Source organism: Citrus clementina, unplaced genomic scaffold (assembly GCF_000493195.1).
Source record: "Citrus clementina cultivar Clemenules unplaced genomic scaffold, Citrus_clementina_v1.0 scaffold_9, whole genome shotgun sequence".
Classification (NCBI taxonomy): domain Eukaryota; kingdom Viridiplantae; phylum Streptophyta; class Magnoliopsida; order Sapindales; family Rutaceae; genus Citrus; species Citrus x clementina.
The window spans coordinates 11,173,135-11,192,835 of NW_006261964.1; the positions used below are offsets into that span (position 1 = coordinate 11,173,135).

Below are 19,701 nucleotides of genomic sequence, written 5' to 3' on the forward strand. Positions count from 1 at the left end.
GCCTAAATTTTTAACGAGACAATATTAAAGCATATTTTGATCCTTGAGAATATTGTTGCAATGGTATTAATGTAAAAAAAAAGAAGTCAAGCTAGGAACACAATATATTTAACAATAGGGATGTCTTGAGTTATATTTTAAAATATAAAAAAAAACCGAACTTTTAAATTCAAGTATAAAAACTAGACGAGCATTCACATAATAAAAATTCTCTCACCTGCAAACTGAATAGCTCTCTACATTTTACTTTAAAAATTATTTAATTATTTTCATTTAAATAATACTAGAAATCTTAATATTTAAACCCTAACTTGAATCTTAATATTATGTGTTACTAATTTATTATATTAATATAAAATTATTTATTATTCTATTTTATTAGCTAATTACACTATTTTATCATCCAACTGATAACCAGTTAGACTCCCACCCTCACATTACTCCAATCATTTACCCAAATTAGGAATACAAACGATAAAAATGAATAAAAAAAGAAGTGCGTGAAAAAGGAAAGGTGGGGAGAGTCCACAATAATTGGCATCAAATGCTTATGGAGATTCGCACTGCTGCTGAATTCCAAGATCTGCCAAATAAATGTCCATTATTATATTAAATACTATTTTAAAAAAAAAACACTCTCAGTCTTTTCAATTTTATCTCACCTGAAATTCTTTCCTCTTATTGGTATAAAATCTTTTTAACTCTTGACACCCCCCACCCTCTGTCTCTCGAGATACCAATCAGACTGTCACTCTATCTCCTGTCCTTTTACAAATAAAACAAGAACCAAACCCCACAACAAAAGCAGTAAAATAGGATTGGCGGAAGCGGAAGCGGAAGCAGTAGTTTAGTGTTTATTTTAGTGAGAGAAACCAAAAAAAAAAAAAAAAAAAGAAGGCACCGAACGGAAGAGACAGCCAATTAGGCCCTCCGCCGGAAAGTTGTTGCCAAGATAAAAGGAAGAAGAAAAAAGAAAAAAAAAGATCTTCTTTTTCTCTGTGGTGCCTTTTTATGTCTCATTTTGAATGGAGTCGAAAAATAGGTGAATTTTTTTTTTAATTTTCTTGAAAATTTACTCTCTTTGATTTTAAAAAGGCGAATCTGAATCTAACTTGATGGCCGAAGAAGATAGTTTAAATCGGCGAAACGTAATATCGTTTCAGTCAGGTGCCGTAAACAGCTCGTCGGAGGTGATGATGATGATGATGAATCCTTGTGCTTCGTCTACGGCTGGCATGAATTTGAATACGAATATGGTGTTTCCAGGAAATTCAAGCTTAATTGGCAATTCTTCTCTTGCTTCCGCTCCTGGATTCGTCCAAGCTGCTGCGAATTCTTCTTCTACTTCGCTTTCGGTTTCGATTCCAGGGCTGAAACACGATGCCGGACTGGCTGTTGAGTGGACTGTTCAGGAGCAGTATAAATTGGAGCAAGGCCTTCTCAAGTAGGTGCTATTTATTCAAATTTATGTTATTTACGGATTTCTTTCTTCTTCTTTTTTGTAATTTTATTTTGGAGGTAATTTACTGTAGTTTTTTTTTTCCCACATCTCCATAGCTATGCTGATGAACCAAACATTATGAAGTACATAAGGATAGCGTCCACCTTGCAGGACAAAACCGTACGTGATGTTGCAATGAGGTGTAGGTGGATGACTGTAAGCTATATTTCTTCAACTCCTTTTTACTGTTAATAATAATGTCGTTTATGTTTCGATTATAATTTGGAAAATTTTGAATTGTCTGATGCGTATTTTCGTTGTTTGCCTCATGTACGGAATCAAAATAAGGATTTAAGTATAAAACATCTATGATGGCCAATCGAATGTAGTTAGCTTAGCTATCCTCCCGATCAGTTTAATTGGACTTCGGACAGTGGCTTGAATTTATTTTATTTTAAGTTCAAAATTTTTAAATTGGAATCAATTTAATTTTTAGATTCCCTCACATTACTCTTTCTTAACTTTTTTAAGTTCTAGACTATCTTCTTTGTGTTTTGCATATTATTTAGCCAATCGAAACAAAGCAGTCAATTTATGCTATTGTCATATCAGGTTGCTGATATGTTCTTCTATGGTTAAATCACCAAATGATGATCTCTTGTTGTGGCAATCAAAATTTAAGCTGGATGTGTTTTAAATGTGAAAATAGCTAATAAGAACCTTTCACAGAGAAAACGAAGGAAAGCCGAAGAGCACTATTTGGGGAAGAAGGTGAACAACAGGAAGGTATGTTGTTTATGAACTTGTGTGATATTTGATATGTCTAATTTTCATGATGTTATTAAGTTATTCATAAGTTGCTTTAGTTCGAGATCCTGAAAAAGACTCGATTAATAACTACAATTATGCTAGTATGAAGTCATAATGAATGTGACATAGAAACACTCTGTTTTGTTTTTTTTCTTCCGTTTTGACAACTGATGATGTTTGTATTTCTGGGTTAAAAAGCAAGTTGAAGGAAAGAATTATAGTACCCGTTAATTGACACAATTTGAGAGTGAGAAATTTCATGATAGCAAGTGGAAAGAAATGAGAAGATTAGATATCCTAGGAATTACTCATTAGAATATCAGAAACCGCTCCTATGCATTACAGCTTCTTCATGGGCTCTCTAAGAATCTAAGTAGGTTAATATCAATAAAGCACCTAAAACTTTTTCCATACTCTAGGGTCGCGGTTCTCTATACAAAATTTAATCTAATATTAAAACACATGCAAGTCAGTTAATTGGTGGATGTATTAACTCAGCTGCTTCGACCCTTAATATTAAGCATCCGCTGGGAGGGCTGCTGACTGTAGAGCTGCTGTAGTAAGATCACATAAACTAACCCTATTTTCATATGCCCCAAACTAGATTATTTTTCCCCAACAAATACTCAACTCTCGCTTCTGCAACCTATATTAGAAGCAAATCACAAACCATAATTCTGTGTTTCTTTATTAAACTTATTAGTTTATTAGGAAGCTTAGCCTCTAGGCTCTATCATTCCCCCTTATGTGGAAGGCAAGTGGATCAAACATAACTCATTTTATAAAAACAAGCATATAGAGAACTTAGTAATGTTGTAACTGTGAGGAGAGGGTTCTAAACACAAGACCTCTTTATGAAACTGATTCTGCTATTACATTAGCAACCACATGACCCAAAATTTAAATTTGCATTTCCAATGAGTCCTTTGCCCGAGAAGGCTTGACCTTCAGTTCTTATGTATAGCAGGATTATTATTCCAGAATCTCAAACTTGCAGCTGCAGCTTGAGATAAAATTTTTTCTTCTAGTTAACAATTAGAGAATGGAGTTGAAAGGGAAGTAAAAGTTTCCCTTTTGGCTGTATTTTTTAATTTGTCAATGATAACGAGTAGTAAAATTTGTAAGTGTTAGAACTGCTGCTTATGGATTGAAAATTTACTGAACTATATGATGCAATGAACTCTTTTCCCCCGCTAACATTTGTAATGAAGGTTATAAACAAAAGTGACAAAACGGAGCAAGCTGTTAGGTGGAAACTGAATAATGGTGAATAGGAAGATGACTGGGCATAGTAAGAAAGTGGAGAAGAGGATTACTGTGAATTTTTCTCTAGGATGATAATAACAGAATGCTGCTTACACCTAAGCATCTGGAATCTCACCTCACATAAAGCAAGAGTTCTCACATGGTAGCTTTAGTGACTTTTTGTGCCAAATTGGTATAGAGGATCCTTACTTATAGCCTGTTGGAGGAGTTACTTAATGTTGAATCACATAAAGAATAGCTGCCTAGCAGTATAAAAGCACTTAGCTTACGTAGTTCTCACATTGGAGGTTGCTTGAGCATGAAGAACCTTCTGGCTCGATAGTTGAATCTTCTGATGAGCAACTTTTACCTTGACTATCCAGCCTGTATGAATGCCGCAGGTAGGGTCGCTTCCAGAGGGACAATAGCTAGAGGCCCTTCAACACACTGATATGATAATATTTGGGATTCCATGAACTCAGTAATCATTCCCCTGTTTTCACTCCTTTCCAAGTTCATGACTGTGACATCTGTAGCCTCTAAATTGCATCAGATGTCAGGGATCACCATGTTGGCAACCTCTCCCTAGTTTGCAGTATTTTGTGCTCTGCTGTTCCATGCGAGTATTTTTATATGTTTGTTAAGGTATTGGTTTCTAGGATAGATCTTATCCAAATATCACTATGTCTGTTATTACAAATACTTCTCCATTTTTAATAGTATAGTACATATACCTTGCTCATTACGCATTTCTTCATTTGGTACTTGAGGATGAAATATCTTCACAGAATCGCACATTTGCATTTCTCCGGTCGCTAATTCCACATATTAGCTTCCTACCCCTCCCTTGGCCTAATATTTTATTCCCTTTACCCCTCAATGAACTACTTGACAGTAGCTGTATTTTATTTTTCAGATGAAACTTGTACCTCTTTTTCCTACTAAAAGTGTGTTACTCCTGTACATTTGTATTTTAACAATTGCTATTAACGGGAAACAGAATTGCCCCTTTATATTCTAAGCTTTGGACAGTGATAAGATATCTAGCAACACCTGTGTGGATTCTTGTCTTGATTTATGTTATCAATTAATGTCTCTAGGATTTAATGTTGGTTGAAGATCCACTGTTCTAAAGATCATGCTTCTTCAGGATAAGCTGGTGGAGCTGAACTTAAAGACAAACATACCATTGGTTATGCAGCAGAATAATACTGCCTATCCTGTCACGATGCAGCACATGTATCGGAATGTACCTATTTCTTTTGAAGGTTAGTCTTTATATAATCTGAACTTAGACACTTGTTTATCTCCCAGTTGTTGCTCTCTATTAATTCTATAAATACATTGATATGTGTATATTTCTCGTCTTTCATTTTCCAAAGACTTTGGTGATCAGGACTAAATATATCAAACTAGGAACTAGTGGTGCTTTTGTAGTGTAGATAACATGTATAAATTTATTACTTCATTTGTTTCCCTTTCTGCAACTTCGTTCCTGCTGATTTTATTTATTTTTCTAATTAGCACTATTTTTGTTGAGAACCAAAATAAAACTGATGAAGGTCATGAGTCATAATATAGAAGAGTTTTTTGGTGAATAAAGTGTAAGGCTTCAGAGAGCTATCTTCATCAAGAATTTGTTTCCCTTTTGTCCCACAGTAGTTTCAGCTGCGTGGATTTGAATGTATTGATATTCAGTGCAATTAACTAATCTCTAAGGATATGTTGTCTTCTACTTATGTTGATCGGAAGACCATTTCATACTGAACATTGGTCCTTAATTAAGATTCAGTTTGATCATTTAAAGCAAATATACGTGCAGTTATCAATGCTATATATACAATTTTTGAGTTCATGTTCTCTTCTTCATTTTAACCTTAAAATTTGATTTGTTGGGATTAACTTTTTAGAAGATCATTCTTGTAAATCCTTAAGGTTTCACTCATGATTAATTATTCAACATCACGTGTAGTAAATGGTCTGGGTTTCAGATGAAATGGAATCATTCTCAGAAACCTTGGAGTTTCCACCCTTTCAGAACTATCTTGGCGTTGGAATAGGTTTGAATAGAAACAAAGTTTTTTGATGCTTTGGAGGAATTGGTTTATATTTAATCTAAATTGCAATATCTTGCCTAAAAATGCATTGTAGATGTAAAATAACATGATTCCATGGTATTGCAGTGGGTTAATCAGAGATCTATTTTCTTGCAATCTAGCATTTTCAGAATATATTTTTTCTTTCCTTTAAAATGTACCTTATTTTCCTTTTTTTTTGGGGGGGGGGGGGAAGGGGGCGCTTATTTTAATTCAAAGTGTGTTAGATGATCTATTTTCAGCTTTTGTAGTTGGATTAAGGAACCATCCTACATTTTTATCTTTATATGCACTTGTTTATTTTTGTAGTCCTGGGAATAAGTGGCACAACCAGGCATCTCTTGGAACAGAATGCTCTAGCTTTTAGTCAAATCAGGGCCAACCTTTCTACATTTAAGGTGAATGCCTCTTTCTGTTGTTCATTTTGATTCTTCAGCAGACAATCTGCTAATACTTTGTTCCAAACAATGTTGGGCATTATAATTGATAGTTTTATCTCATTGGCTCATTCATAATTGTGAGCTAAAATTATGTTGACTGCACTATACTGCTATTTCAACTGATCGGTTATTGAAACGAATCATCTTCATTTATATTGAATCTGGTCTAGTTCTTGCAAACTGTATGTGGTCAAGGAAAGCAGATCTAACTGCTTCAACAGGGAATGAGGGCACTTTCATAGCGAGAGTTGATGAAGTGGTTCTAATTTTAATGATGAGAACTGCTAGGTTGTGGTAGTGGAAGGTAGTTTATGTGATTGGGAGGCTATCCCCCATTGTGTAGCTGACTGTAGCCAGTATCTTAAAAAGGATATTTTGATGCTTTGATAATCTAAATATTTTCCTGGTGGGATTCAAATTACACTCCTTTGTATAAATCCTTGGTTTGTTTTCGTTTTCCATTTTTTCCTTTCTCTTTCCCAGCATAAATCACATGTATTTATTCATGCAATACTAAGTTTCTGTTTCTCTCTCTATTGTTTTTATTTATTTATTTTCCGCAACAACAGTTGTTAATTATTTTAGGAACAGTTACAGGATAACATTGAACTCTTTTGTCGCACGAGGAGCAATGTTTCTGCCATTCTGAATGAGTAAGTAATACATGTTTAGAATGTCCAGTTTATTGTTTATGCTGTTGGTTTTCGCTGTTTTTGATTGAATCAGTGTTGCCCATTTTTTGCATTGAAACTGGTTTTCTGGTATTTGCAGCATGAGATGTACGCCTGGCATAATGAGTCAGATGCCACCTTTGCCTGAATCCATCAATGAGGATCTTACAAGTAGTATACTGCCTAATGCAAGTCAGGTAAGCCTCTTGTTATCTACTTCTATGTGTATACTATATGGCTGATGAGAGGTTCAATCCACCTAATTAGCACTCTGGAGTTAATTATTATATATAATTACAGTGTTATGGATGTCCTTTTTGTCAAAATTTCATTGGATTTTTTTTTTTTCGTTTTACTCTGAGCATATGAGTATAAATAGTTACTCCATAACCCATTTTGGTCGTTCTTTTAGAATTTAGTTTGATTTAGGAAACCTGAATATTTAATTATCTGCCGGTAGTCGCATGCCTAAAACAACGATGAATTGAGGACCCAATAAATGCACTGATATAAGTTTTAAGTTTTGGCATATCATAAGTGCTTGGAATCGCTTGTTTACCTTTATTGCTCTCATGTGCCTCTCTCCAGTCGATGATGCTTAGCTCGCCAACTGGGATCCAACTGAAGCAGGAACCAAGGTGCTGATAGAAATTCTTGAGGTTGATATAACTGGTCTGTAAGTATGAAAATTCTTCTACTGTAAATGTCTGAGATGCTGGTAGGGGGCTGTTCTTCCCTCGTACACAGTCGTCATCACATACTTGGTGCTGCAAGAATGTCCCCATTTTTGGAACCTCAAAATGTTTATATCGCCTGATGTTGATGAGCACCAGATAATAATAATTCCAACTGCCCTTCATCTCCTGGCCTGCAGGGAGTAGCTTTCTAACCAAATTTAGCTGAATTTCGAGCTGAAGCTTCATCTGTACAAAAATCTATGATGCTAAAAAAGCATGCACTGAATCCTTTCCTTGGTTTCTAATCTATTATGTATTCTGGTGTCAACTCTTCAGAATTCTTCGCATAAAGACCAATAGGACTATTTGATGAGGTTGATAATCTTTTTTTGCTTTTTGTTAACCAGTAATACTTTGATTGGCAAATATGAAATTGTATGAACTTTTTATATGTAAGTCCAATGAAAATATAACTGATCAACTTTCTATTATGAAATATGTCGATTTTATTTGGTGTAAGGAAAAATTTACCCTTTTAAATAGGATTTTTCGCATCAGTTTATTTTTGTCTTTTTTTCAGTTTTAAATTATTTTTATATGAATTTTTTTTTTTAAAAAAAAAACCTATATGTACTTTAATTAAACCATAGAAACTTCTCTCCATTTATTTTTAAAAAAAGGGAAAGTACTTTTGAGTCTTTGTCAGATCTCACTCTCAATTGTAGATGGAGAGTCTGGCCCAAGAGAAGCAGGCCTGATTCGTGCTCTATGTCCCAAGTCCAGTCCAAAACGTAAAGCGCGCGAAAAGAAACCTCGAAGTTGACACCAAAAGAAAACAATCAAAACCCGGAGACCCCCCATTTTTTATTTCTGTGAGAGTGGAGAGAGCGAGAGCAGAGAATTGCAGCCAAATTTGGAAAATGGGTTCTTCAAAAACGATAATGGATCTCTTTCAACCCGCTGCCAAGCGCTTCAAACTCTCCAGTCCCCACTGCTGCGCCTCTGATAATACCCCTAATTCTAAACCCTTGCTTCAAGTCGTTTCCCGAAAACTTCCTTTGAGCTCCAAATCATCGGGGAGTAGCTCCGCCATCACCACCTCCCTCACCGCCGAGCAACAATCCCGCATCGAATTCAACAGATATGTCGCGAAATCCAAACGAAATCTCAAAGCCTGCTCCCAAAAAGTGTCCAAAGCTAAGGGTTAGTTTTGCTTCCTTTTTCCCCCCTCTCATTTTGGTTTTGCTTGAAGTGTTCCAATCCAGAATATATTATATTGCAATCTGAGATTTAATGGGAATATAGATACATACGTATTGTAGTGCAACCCGCCCCAGAGGTCTACCGAGTATAGTTCAGAAATCTGCTCCCACTAACCGAGAGAAATAAATCCACATTCTACATTTATGGAATTGGGAAAAAGCCCGCGTGGGGCTCGAACTGGTGCCTTCAACATTGGCTTCCTCATTTTCATTTCTGGGGTTGAGAGAAATGGAGAATGTGATTTGTTGATTTTTTTTTTTTTTTTGTTTTGTAGAAGAAGGTTCGGGATATGTGAAATTGGAGGAGCTGTTGGCGGAGGAGACGTGGTTGGAGGTGCTTCATGGAGAACTGCAAAAGCCTTATGCTAAAAGATTGTGTGAATTTGTTGAAAAAGAGATAAAGGATAGTGGTGTCGACATTTTTCCGCCGCAGCACTTGATATTTAATGCTCTTAACACTACCCCTTTTGACAGAGTCAAGGCTGTCATAATTGGACAGGTACGTGCAAATTACCTTTCCTTTTCGTTCTTGTTATTTGCTTCTGAAAAAGAAGCATGATTCTATATCAAGTATTTGTAATTTGATTGTTTTTCCTTCCTCCCTTCTTGGGTGACTTGGTTTCCGTATAGATGTTGAAACAACTAATCTTTATATGAATCTTTTGGTCGAACTCATTTGCTTGCTTTACCATCATAAGATTTTGTCTCTTTTATACATAGCAAGAAAATGAATGATGGGCAGAGTTACTTTCAGATTGGAGTACCCTTGAATTTGATAGTTAGGGTTGGGAAATTAAAGTAAATGAGATGAGAGAGGGGCTATAGACGTGAATAAGATGGTGAACAGTGCTTGGAGCAGTAACTAATATGATATTTATAAATAATGTGGATAATGGATTGAATTGAGTTTGTAGAATGAGAAATTTTTATATAGGATGGAATTCGAGCAAGGCAATTGGGTGGAAAACCTTTTGGAGTTTAACTAAGGGGAATTACACCTGTGAGAATTTTAGTGGATACTCACCATTTACAAAGGTAAAGAAAATTCTATTGTTGAACTTCTTAGCTGAATTAGCTGCATCCATTCTTTTTGGGTAAGTAATACTGATGTATCAACCGATGAGCATACTTATTAAACATTGAAATATTCCTAATAAATGATGGTTTTGAGGAGTTCTGTAGCAGGATTATTGTTAATATATATATTTTTTATTTCAAATGACTATGAGTCATTGTGGAGATTAAAGGCCTATAAGTCTTTCTAGTCTAGATTGCCAAAGAATGTTGTCTTTAAGGCTGAAGGAGGTTCAGAGAAAACAATCTCAAAACACCAGGAACATTTTGATAAGGGTAGACAGATTCTTGATGCTTTCTTGTAGATGAATGTTGAAAGAACAATGGTTTAGTAAAGAAAACTAATTTTGGAATCAATGGTAACTTGAGAAAATCAAATGAATGGAACTGCTTGAATGTTGTTATTTAACTTGGATTCCATCATTGTTCATGTTTTGAGAAACTGAATGTGCCCGGCTAGTAACATCAGCAAGTTGCTTTACATTTTCTATTTTATCTTAGCCTTTTGTTGGCTTGCATACTTGCATAGTAGGGGTCTGATCCTTCCGATAAGCTTGTTTTTGGGCCAATGGCATGCACACTATCATCTTTGGGTACATTCTTTTTGTAGGACCCTTATCATGGACCTGGTCAAGCAATGGGTCTTTCATTTTCTGTGCCAGAAGGAGTGAAGATCCCTTCAAGTTTGGCAAATATATTCAAGGAAATTCATCAAGATGTTGGCTGTCGACTTCCATCTCATGGAAACCTAGAGAAGTGGGCTGTTCAGGTAAATTGATACTCATATAAACTTTTGAATTGTTATCTACTCATTCCTCTCAACCCTTTTATCTACTTTCCTTAAATTAATTTTCAGATTGCGCTGTGTGGCTATACATGATGGGTGAAATGTGAATCTTGTTTAGATCATATGCAATATGGTATTTGCATTTTTGTGTAGAACTCGGATTGTCGGCTAATTTTGTATTAAAATACTGTCAAATTGGCATAAATGTTGTCAACTTGTCATAGATGTACAATTTAGATTACCCATTTTTATTGAAGGATGGATGATTGGAGGAATTGAAGTTCAACTTGATTAGTAGTTGAATCAACTCGTACTTACATAAATCTAGTGTCTAGTTTATGTAAGGAGATATCGAAAATTTTTCTTCTTGATTAAATGAGCTGTTGATAGATATCATTTCAGAATAGCAGTCATCTTTGGTCAAAGGGAGACAGATCTTGGTTTCTTTTTGGTTGTCCATGAAGTGTGGAAGTGTACAGTGCGGGAAAAAGAAAAAGGATGGTTTTACCTTTCAAATTTATTTTGTTTCTGAATGTAACGATTCTTGTACGATTCAGCTTACTTGTGAAATTGGTTTTTCATATAGTTAAATTCTTAGCTGAATATAAACTAATGTATATGGAATGGGCTTTCACTTCTTTCTTTTCTTTTGTATTTAGTGAGTTGTTGAAAGAAACTATTTTTTTTTTGTTATTATAATAAAATACTGTTCTATGGTGTTTTTTGTTTCTCGACTGAATGTTGCTTGACTAATCTATCTTGTAGGGTGTTTTGCTGCTCAACACTGTGCTTACAGGTAACGTCTATTATTAACTTATTGTTTTGGTTCGATTTTGGTTAGTCCTAAAGCATTATGACAAGTTGCAAAAAATGGCCATCACGAGATGATCTTTCTGGTTTATGGGTGGAGTTTAAGGGGAAGGACGCACTCAAACCTGCAAGAGGAAAAGTAGCATTAGAGGTGATGACTGGCAACGGCACTCTGTTGCTGCAGTTAGTGGAGAGTGTGAAGAATACTAGGTTTCTAAAAACTATCAAACCAAGGTTGAAGATACATTTTTTGTGTTTAGAGAGATCTTACCTTTAAGGTTTTACCTTACTTTATATTTAAGGAGTGCCCCTGAGGACGTTCTTGTGTCTTTGTCGACACTTGCAAGTCATATGTGGTTGTTCCCGTTCTCGAGCAGGGACAATCACATAATCTTTAGTGTGAATTTACCACTCTAGTTTGAGTTAAACACATGACATGCTTAGAGGAGAGTCGTTTTGGCCATGTGACTGTCCTTGTAGGACAATGGGTGTATTTCCATTATTAGCTCTTTTTGAATAGGCCAATGGGATAAGAGAGCACATGAATTTGTTGGTGTTGTTACTATTTATTTTCTTCTGTGATCCCCTTTTATGGTTTTAGGATCGTTTGGATGATATTTGGAGAGTTGTTGGGATAGACTCAATAGGCTTGGCAATTTTGGAGCATTATGAGAGACTTTTTCATTTCTTAGGTTATTGGGTGGGTAGTGTTCACTTTTGGAGATGTTACTACTCTACCCTTAGCTTTGAATTTCCTTTTCAGGTCCATTGTAGTTTAATATGCGTCATGTCCTTATTGCTTGCCCTACCTAAAAACACAATTTTTGCACAGTAAAATTGAAACGAATGGCAAAAATTCCAGAAATTTGAGATCGGTTTCATTCAAAAACAAGAATCAAGAGGAAAGACTAAAGTTTAATTACTGGTAGTTTCAGAAACAACTTCGTGAGGTAGGAGAAATAGACCAAAAATAGAAAGTTACGAACACTATTCAAGAAATAGACCATTGCACAAACATCTTATATTTTTGTGTGATTTGAAATCCTTAAAGTATCTCAATTGTGATACCCCTAATCAGTCCACACTTAGAAATCTTATAAGAATTCATAAGATTTGCAATTACCAAAAGTTTTTGTTTTAAAATGAGAAAGATAATGAATAAACATTAAAGCTAGTTCATGATCATTCATTCCACCAAGTCATCACTATCTTCTCAATAATGGCAACAAACATTATTATGAGCTAGACCCATCCACTAAGCCATTCTTTATTGGATGTGATCTTATCACTCCAATAATTTATTTAATCAAATTAATTTTAAATAAATAAATAGTTAAATTATTAAATTATCTTTAACAAATTAAAAATATTTTGATCAAATCAAATGGCTAATTATGAGCTTATTTTGTAATGAATAAAGAGTTATTATTAAAATAGTTCTATTACCTTATAATAAAGAACTTAAAAGGTCACACACCTAATAAAAATGAAAAATGAGTTACTAAAAAATGAGAAGTTAAATTTCTTAATTTTAGGAAAATTGTTATTTGTGTTATAATTCATTAAAGAATGAATATGCATTTTAAATATGATTTAAGATAGAAATTTTAATGATCCATAAATGGTTTAAGGAATGAAATAAATTTCATAAATCCCTAATCAAACATTAGGTTAAGATTAAGCATGTAAAATGATCATATTAGACATGTTTCTATTCATAAATGATTATGGACTTCTAGACCAATTTTGTGTGTTTATTGGACCTAATATAGATTAGGAAAAAACATAAAATCATGTCACAAAATAAACCCACAATTAGTCATTTGATTTTATCAAAATAGGCTTAATTTGTTAAAGACAAAATTAAGTAATTAGACTATTTATTTATTCAAAATTAATTTAATTAAATAAATTATTGGAGTGATAAGATCACATCTAATAAAGAATGACTTAGTGGGTGGGTGTAGCTCATGAATGTTTGGTATTATTATTGAAAAGATAGTGATGGCTTTACTTGGTGGAATCAATGATCATCAACTAGCATTCATGTTCTATTTTCATTATCTCTCTCATTTTAAAACAAAATTGGTGATTTCAAATCTTATGAATTTCTATAAGATTTCTAAGTGTGGATTGATTAAAAGCATCACAATTGGGGTGCTTTAAGGATCCCAAATCTCGTAGAAACTAGAAGTTGTCCGTGTAGTGGTCTATTTTCTGAACAGTATTCGTAACATTTTGCTTTTGTTATTTTCTTCCTACTTCACGAAGTTGTTTTTGAAATTACAAATGAGGTAATTAAATTTCAGTCTTTCCTCTTGATTTTTTTTTTTAAATAAAGTCGATCCGAGATTTCTAGAGTTTCCGTCAGTTGTTTTAATTTTGCAAAAATTACATTTTCAGGAACCTCATGGACAAATGTTGTCCTTCAAAATTTTCCCTCCAACAAAATCCCCTAGTCTTCTTTAGCAAAAAAATGTGATGGAGATTAAATTTACCTCTTGCAGAAGTGACGTGTATTGATCTTCCTTCCGGGATCATCTTTGTTGAGTTTGATAGATCTTCTCTTTAGGGCATTCCCTCTTGGGGCTATCCCCTGGTGACATTCTTTGAACGGGGAGCTTCAAAATTAATAACAATAATTATAATTAAAATAATTATTTTTGTAGCGAAAATGGTGTAAAACCAACATTGAAGGGGCCTTGTTGATAGTTTCCAAGTGGGTGGCATCATGGTTGACGTGATTTAAATTTTTTGTTTTCCCAACATCTCCTATTCTTCTTTCTTTTAAAATTTATTTTCTTCTTTCACTTTTACCAACTATGTTCTTACAAATCCTCTTCTCCACTCTCAAATCAATCTCTACTACCTTCTTTCTTCCAATTTATTCTTTTCTTTTATTTTTTCCATCCACTTCTACAAAGTTCATCAGCTACCCTATAACCTAGGAAAATTAGAAAATATCTCTCATATTACTCTAAAATTGTCACATGTCCTCAAAAGGACCACCATGATTAAGATAGAGCCTCCACTAGATTTATGACAATTCGCCTGGGATGGGACCATCCCATGAACTCGCCAAATATCATCCTAACTGTTAAAAAACCATGAAGGGTACACATTCCAAACATGGGTAAATCATATCAAAGGTGTGGGTGATTGATACATGTGTACGTTTTACGAGAGCTCAGATGACTAGATAATTGCACGCACACCTTTGGACTAGGAAAGTTCCTTTTTGACCAGTCCTACTCTCTATCTATAACTCATTCCATCATTCTCCTATTTCGAAGCTGAGGGTTGAAACTCAAAATCTCAAAATCAAAGGACTATTCTACTAAAAAGAGGTTGGACGTGACCTTGATGCGGAGCTGGAGCTCCCTAGGTCAAGGATTTGCACGCCAGTGACAACACCAACAAATTTATGCGCTTTCTTATCCCTTTGGTCTATTAAAAAAGAGTTAACAAGAGAAAGACACCCTCCTGCAAGACAGTCACATGGCCAAAAAGGGATGCTGACCTCTAAACTTGTCATGTGTCTAACTCAAACAAGAGTAATAAATTCAAATGACAATAAGATTAGGCGATAGCCACATATGGCCTGTCAAGTGTCCAAAAAGACACAAGGTTGTCCTTAGGGGCACTTCCTATATATAAGGTGAGGTAAAACCCTACACAAAAAAACTTATCTTCAACCTTGGTGTTGATGGTTTTTAGAAATCCAGCCTTCTTTACACCTTCCACTAGCTTAAGCATTGGAGTGTTGCCGCCTCTAATGTTATTTTTGTAGGTTTGAGTAAGTCCTTCCATTAAACTCCACCCAAAAAGATCATCTCCTGATGCCCATCCCTTCCAAGTTTTCATAATGTTTTGGGGCTGACCAAAACAATTATTATACATACAATTGGATCCCAAAAGCTTTTACTCGTTAATCATTTTTCCATTAGTTTCAATACCAAAAAAACAATAGAGGTTTTAATTCTAGAATGGTCTTCATACTGTTGAAGTGCTGCTCAACATAATATTAATTTAAACATAAAGCAACCAGTAGCGACTTCTGGAAAGAATGAAATAATTTTTTTCCTTCATATATGATCCTCCCCTGCTAGTATTAACTTTCGGGACTTTTTTTTTTGTTTGGGAGAATTAACATTTCCAATTAAAAAAAAAAATAATTAAGGGTTTGACAAAGTTCTACAATTTACTTTTCTTTTTGTTTCTTTAAGAGTATTTATAAAACCATATTCTTAGCCATGCTAGCATGGGTGAAATCCTTGTCGGGTACATCTATGCTCGTAGAAGATTTTGCCACTTTCGTTGAGCCATTAAAGCTTCTGTTTCATGACAATCATTGTAGTGGCCGGTTTTTGAGTTATTTGCAAAAACAAATAGTAGGGTCTTTTGAGGATTGCACTGCAAAGAACATTGATTTATTTTGATAGAGTGCCTTTTCACTTCTTTGTAGATTCAATTTCTAATTAGTTTAGAGAACATATTCACTTTTTCATCCATTCTAATTGGTTTTGTTCTCTCTTAATTTTTGTTCCTCTTGATGTGGTTTGGTTGTCAGTTCTTTCTTGTTCTCTCTTTGCTCTTAGTGGTTGTTTATCCTCTCTGTCTTTTGTCTGACAGAATTCTGATCTATGCATTTTCATGGGTTTCTGTTGCATTTTTTTGGACATATCCATCTTTTTTATTCACATATGGGAGAGTCCTTTCAGTTATTTTTGTACATGAAAGGTTTTATTCTTTATTTCTGCCTTTTTGGGTTCATCTGTATTGTAAAATAAAACGCAAAACTTTGTTTAATAAAAGTAAGGAAACAAATTACTCTATTCATCCTTTTTTACCTTTTTATTTTACTATTGGTTCTAGAACTTACATAACTTCCTTTTATTTGTTTGTTCAGTTAGGAGGCATCAAGCTAATTCTCACGCAAAGAAAGGATGGGAACAATTTACTGATGCCGTTATCAAAGCAATTTCAGATAAGAAGGAAGGAGTTGTTTTTCTCCTTTGGGGAAACTCAGCTCAAGAAAAATCCAGGTATTTCCATCTTTAGGCTTAACACATTATGAAATACTTTGGTGGAAAGGAACTGTGTATAACCACAAAATCATTTGCGTCATTCTGTTTCTTGTCTCTGTACGCAATTCAGGAATAACTTAGGGTTTATTCAACTATTTAATGTAAAAATCATATTGCTGGTTCCTGATGTTTAAATAAATATGACTCTTTGGTTCTGAAAATTTTAAGAAATCTCCCCTGTGATCTTGAAGATTACCACTGAGCTTCTCTAAAATTTGTTAGAACCTCTCTTGGTGTTTCATAAAGTTTATTTATTACAAGCCTTTCTTGCAGGGGGTCTCTGACTAGTGCCACAATAGAGAGTTCTAAGTTTATTAGGCTAAACCTTGGGAGAGATGAATAAATTTTATCCATGATTATTCAATAACTATTGATTAATTTGATTATCCTTGATCAAGTTGAGAAACAATTTAAGCTTTTGCTTCTGAAAAATTAAATGATTTGGTTGTTGAGCTTAAAGGGGGTATCCTGAACAGGTTGATCAATGTGACAAAGCATCACATTCTTAAAGCAGCACATCCTTCTGGTTTGTCTGCAAATAGAGGCTTCTTTGGCTGCAGGTTAGTTTTATTTCATGAGGAATATTGTAACTGCTCTACAATTTTTATGCACATAAAGATACACTGGCACAAATATGCCAATCTTTTCAACCTGTATATGCTTATGCTCTTGGATAGTGACACAATGGCATTAGATAACTTTGTTTGATTAAATTTTGTTGATGTGGCACCGAAGACATTTGCAAATGTATTTGTTTTAGGGATTGTTTCAAATTAAAACTCGAAGCAATTGAAAGAGAGCTGAAGAGTTTTGGGCACGTGGGAGTGGTTTAATTACGTTTGGGGTTGGAGAGGATTTGTTGAGTATAAAGTACTTGGGTAGATATCATTTTGGAAGAATCATGTGTCCCAAAGTTATAAACTCTGTTTACCAATCTACTTAAAAATTAGGGGAATCTGCTTTTAGTTGCTGAAAGAACTGATCATCAATCCAATCTTATTGCAAACTAATTGTAGAAGTAAATTTTCTTAGTAGTACTTGATAACAACACACAACTTACATTGCAACGATAACTGTTTTTTTACAAGAAAAACTTTTTTGCTTAAAATTGGTACTATTTTTCTACTAACTCTAGATATTGGAGAACAATGTTAGTGATTAATTTATTGAAATTGAGGAGTTTAGTTACTGTTTCCATTGGTTAAAACTTGGGATTAAACTTTTATATTGTTACATTGGATATTATTTGATGCAAGTTTTAGTAGATATTTATTGTAGTCAATAACTAGTGTCAATTTAAGATACTTTCCTGAATACTTACTGATGATCGCAATTATGTGTCAACAGCAGAACTCAATGACGTTTGATAATGCTTAATTAATTGCTTGTTGTTAACAGGCATTTTTCACGAACAAACCAGATTTTGGAGCAAATGGGAATGAACCCGATCGATTGGCAACTTTGATTTGAAGCTCAGAACCAGCCTTCAATGGTGACTTCATTTTGTGCATGGGCAAGTCATCATCCATTTATTCTACTTGATTTTGTCTAGCAAGTTTTTGGGGCTTTTTGTTTGTATGTAAATGCTTAAATTAATAGCTATCATTCCCCATCGTGCTTGCATTAACCTGAAACTGCACGTATTGTATAACATGCAGTAGACTAAGAAACCTGCTTGTCCATTTCATATTTGTTTTATTTATGTTGCCTTTCCCAAGTGAAGTGATAGCAACAAAAATCGGCCGGGGCTAGAAACATACATACATACATACATATATATATATATATATATATATATATATCTTTTAGTTTTTTGCCGAGGGCTCGCCGGGCCAGAATTGCAAATAGTATTAAATTTAAGTGACGAGAAAATTTATGATATCATTTATGTTCATCTTTAGAGTTTTGGAGCGTACTATTTGTATATGGTCTAGATTTTTACCAATTTAAATTTTGACTTATAATATGTTACTTTGAATCTGATTTATACAACTCTTTGTTATTGACACATAAATGTTGCGTATTTAGGCATAAACCGTCATTTAAGGCCTCATATTTTGAGTTGGAAGTTGTTCATCATATTTTCGACAATTTCGGAGTATTAGTCACAAATAGCTTATCACATCCTAGTTTATCATCTTCTCTTAGAGCCAGTAGCTTTTAAAATAACTACAGTGAATTATGTTGTATAAATAATTAATTATGAAAGGAATCAATTAGATGTTTGGTAAAATTTATTTTTAAAAATACTGTGAGTTTTAAAAGCAGTGGTATGTATTTAGTAAATTTTAGTGTTAAGTTGTTGTAATAATGTAAATCTGTGAATTACACATAATGTTGAATAAAAATTATTTAAGCATTAATAAAAATCTATATAAAATACTTTTTATTGTGTATATATAATAATTGATAATTAAAATGAATATTTTATATTATTAATTTTTTTTTTTTGTTATCTCAATCTAGTTAGAAATAATAACAATCTCGTTAAAGTTAATGATTTTATTTCATAATTAATAAGGATAATTTGGAATTTTAATAATATATGTGAAGATATATGTGGAATTGTATTAAGTATAAAAGTTATTCTTAAAATCAAATTTCGAAAGCCTACTTCTTCCCTATTTTTCAAAATTTGTTGTAGGATAAAATGGTTTTTCCCAGAAGGAACTTATAAAAAAATTTACCAAACACTAAAATAATTGTTGATTTTTGAAAATAATTTTTTAGCATTTCAAATGCAATCCCAAAAGTGCCCTTACAATATTCAACTATTTATCTCTTTAGAATTTTTTGCTCTTTAACCTTAGCTTTTACCCCTCCTAAAATTCAGCAAAAGAATAAGTTAATTAAGAGTAATTTCCTATCTCGCATGAACATTTAAACTATTCCAATTACCAATCAACCCTTGGCCTGTAAATTTGATTTACAAAAAAGATGAGAAAAGCATAGAGACCCTATTATAATACTAATTAAAGTAAATTAATGATTCTTTTTCCACTTTGCTTTTGATAAGTGGGACAGAGCATGTTAGATGCCATCATGACTCATAAGGGTTTCACAGCACCCTGACCTCTATGATGTGGCAAAATCCTTTTCTGTTGAGGAAGACTTAAATAAGGATTTGATTAATCCTCCAAAAGAAAATTAGATAAAGAAAAAAAAAAATCAAGTTTAATAATGAATACTAAACCCTACAACGCTGTGTTTGTACTTATAATTCACACATCCTCTTAATATGCTAATGTCTTGTAGATAACTTGCAAGACATTAGCATTTGCATAATTTGTAGGAGACTTGT

At 33.8% G+C, this 19,701-nt stretch overlaps 2 protein-coding genes across 6 annotated transcripts; both read left to right on the top strand.

The window, feature by feature from the left end:
• The first annotated feature begins 639 nt into the window (after positions 1 to 639).
• Positions 640 to 7,708, top strand: LOC18033004. 4 transcript variants are annotated; one of them, XM_006420597.2, is made up of 9 exons: positions 640 to 1,042; positions 1,129 to 1,444; positions 1,558 to 1,657; positions 2,171 to 2,227; positions 4,647 to 4,764; positions 5,902 to 5,990; positions 6,624 to 6,685; positions 6,804 to 6,900; positions 7,292 to 7,708. In XM_006420597.2, exons 1-9 carry the CDS (start codon positions 1,012 to 1,014, stop codon positions 7,346 to 7,348), a joined length of 927 nt encoding a protein of 308 aa, XP_006420660.1. In that variant the 5' UTR covers positions 640 to 1,011; the 3' UTR covers positions 7,349 to 7,708. The 4 variants fall into 4 exon arrangements, with proteins under 4 accessions (XP_006420660.1, XP_006420659.1, XP_024047986.1 ...); XM_006420596.2 differs by having other exon boundaries at positions 1,133 to 1,444; XM_024192218.1 differs by having other exon boundaries at positions 1,267 to 1,444.
• Positions 7,709 to 8,019: 311 nt separating this feature from the next.
• LOC18031750 (uracil-DNA glycosylase, mitochondrial) lies at positions 8,020 to 18,262 on the top strand. 2 transcript variants are annotated; one of them, XR_002906598.1, is made up of 7 exons: positions 8,020 to 8,583; positions 8,918 to 9,141; positions 10,327 to 10,485; positions 11,269 to 11,299; positions 16,223 to 16,358; positions 16,861 to 16,960; positions 17,799 to 18,262. XR_002906598.1 is itself a non-coding variant. In XM_006420599.2 (7 exons), the coding sequence occupies exons 1-7, from the start codon at positions 8,301 to 8,303 to the stop codon at positions 17,863 to 17,865; spliced, it is 984 nt and encodes a 327-aa protein (XP_006420662.2). In that variant the 5' UTR covers positions 8,020 to 8,300; the 3' UTR covers positions 17,866 to 18,262. The 2 variants fall into 2 exon arrangements, 1 of the variants encoding a protein (XP_006420662.2); XM_006420599.2 differs by having other exon boundaries at positions 16,877 to 16,960.
• The last annotated feature ends 1,439 nt before the right edge of the window (positions 18,263 to 19,701 follow it).

Coding starts and splice junctions, on each gene's coding strand:
- LOC18031750 (XM_006420599.2), top strand. CDS start 8,301: ATGGGTTCTTCAAAAACGATAATGGATCTCTTTCAACCCGCTGCCAAG. Junction 8,584..8,917: donor AAAAGTGTCCAAAGCTAAGG/GTTAGTTTTGCT, acceptor TTTGTTTTGTAG/AAGAAGGTTCGGGATATGTG. Junction 11,300..16,222: donor GCTCAACACTGTGCTTACAG/GTAACGTCTATT, acceptor TTGTTTGTTCAG/TTAGGAGGCATCAAGCTAAT.
- LOC18033004 (XM_006420597.2), top strand. CDS start 1,012: ATGTCTCATTTTGAATGGAGTCGAAAAATAG. Junction 1,043..1,128: donor TGAATGGAGTCGAAAAATAG/GTGAATTTTTTT, acceptor TGGCCGAAGAAG/ATAGTTTAAATCGGCGAAAC. Junction 1,445..1,557: donor TTGGAGCAAGGCCTTCTCAA/GTAGGTGCTATT, acceptor ACATCTCCATAG/CTATGCTGATGAACCAAACA.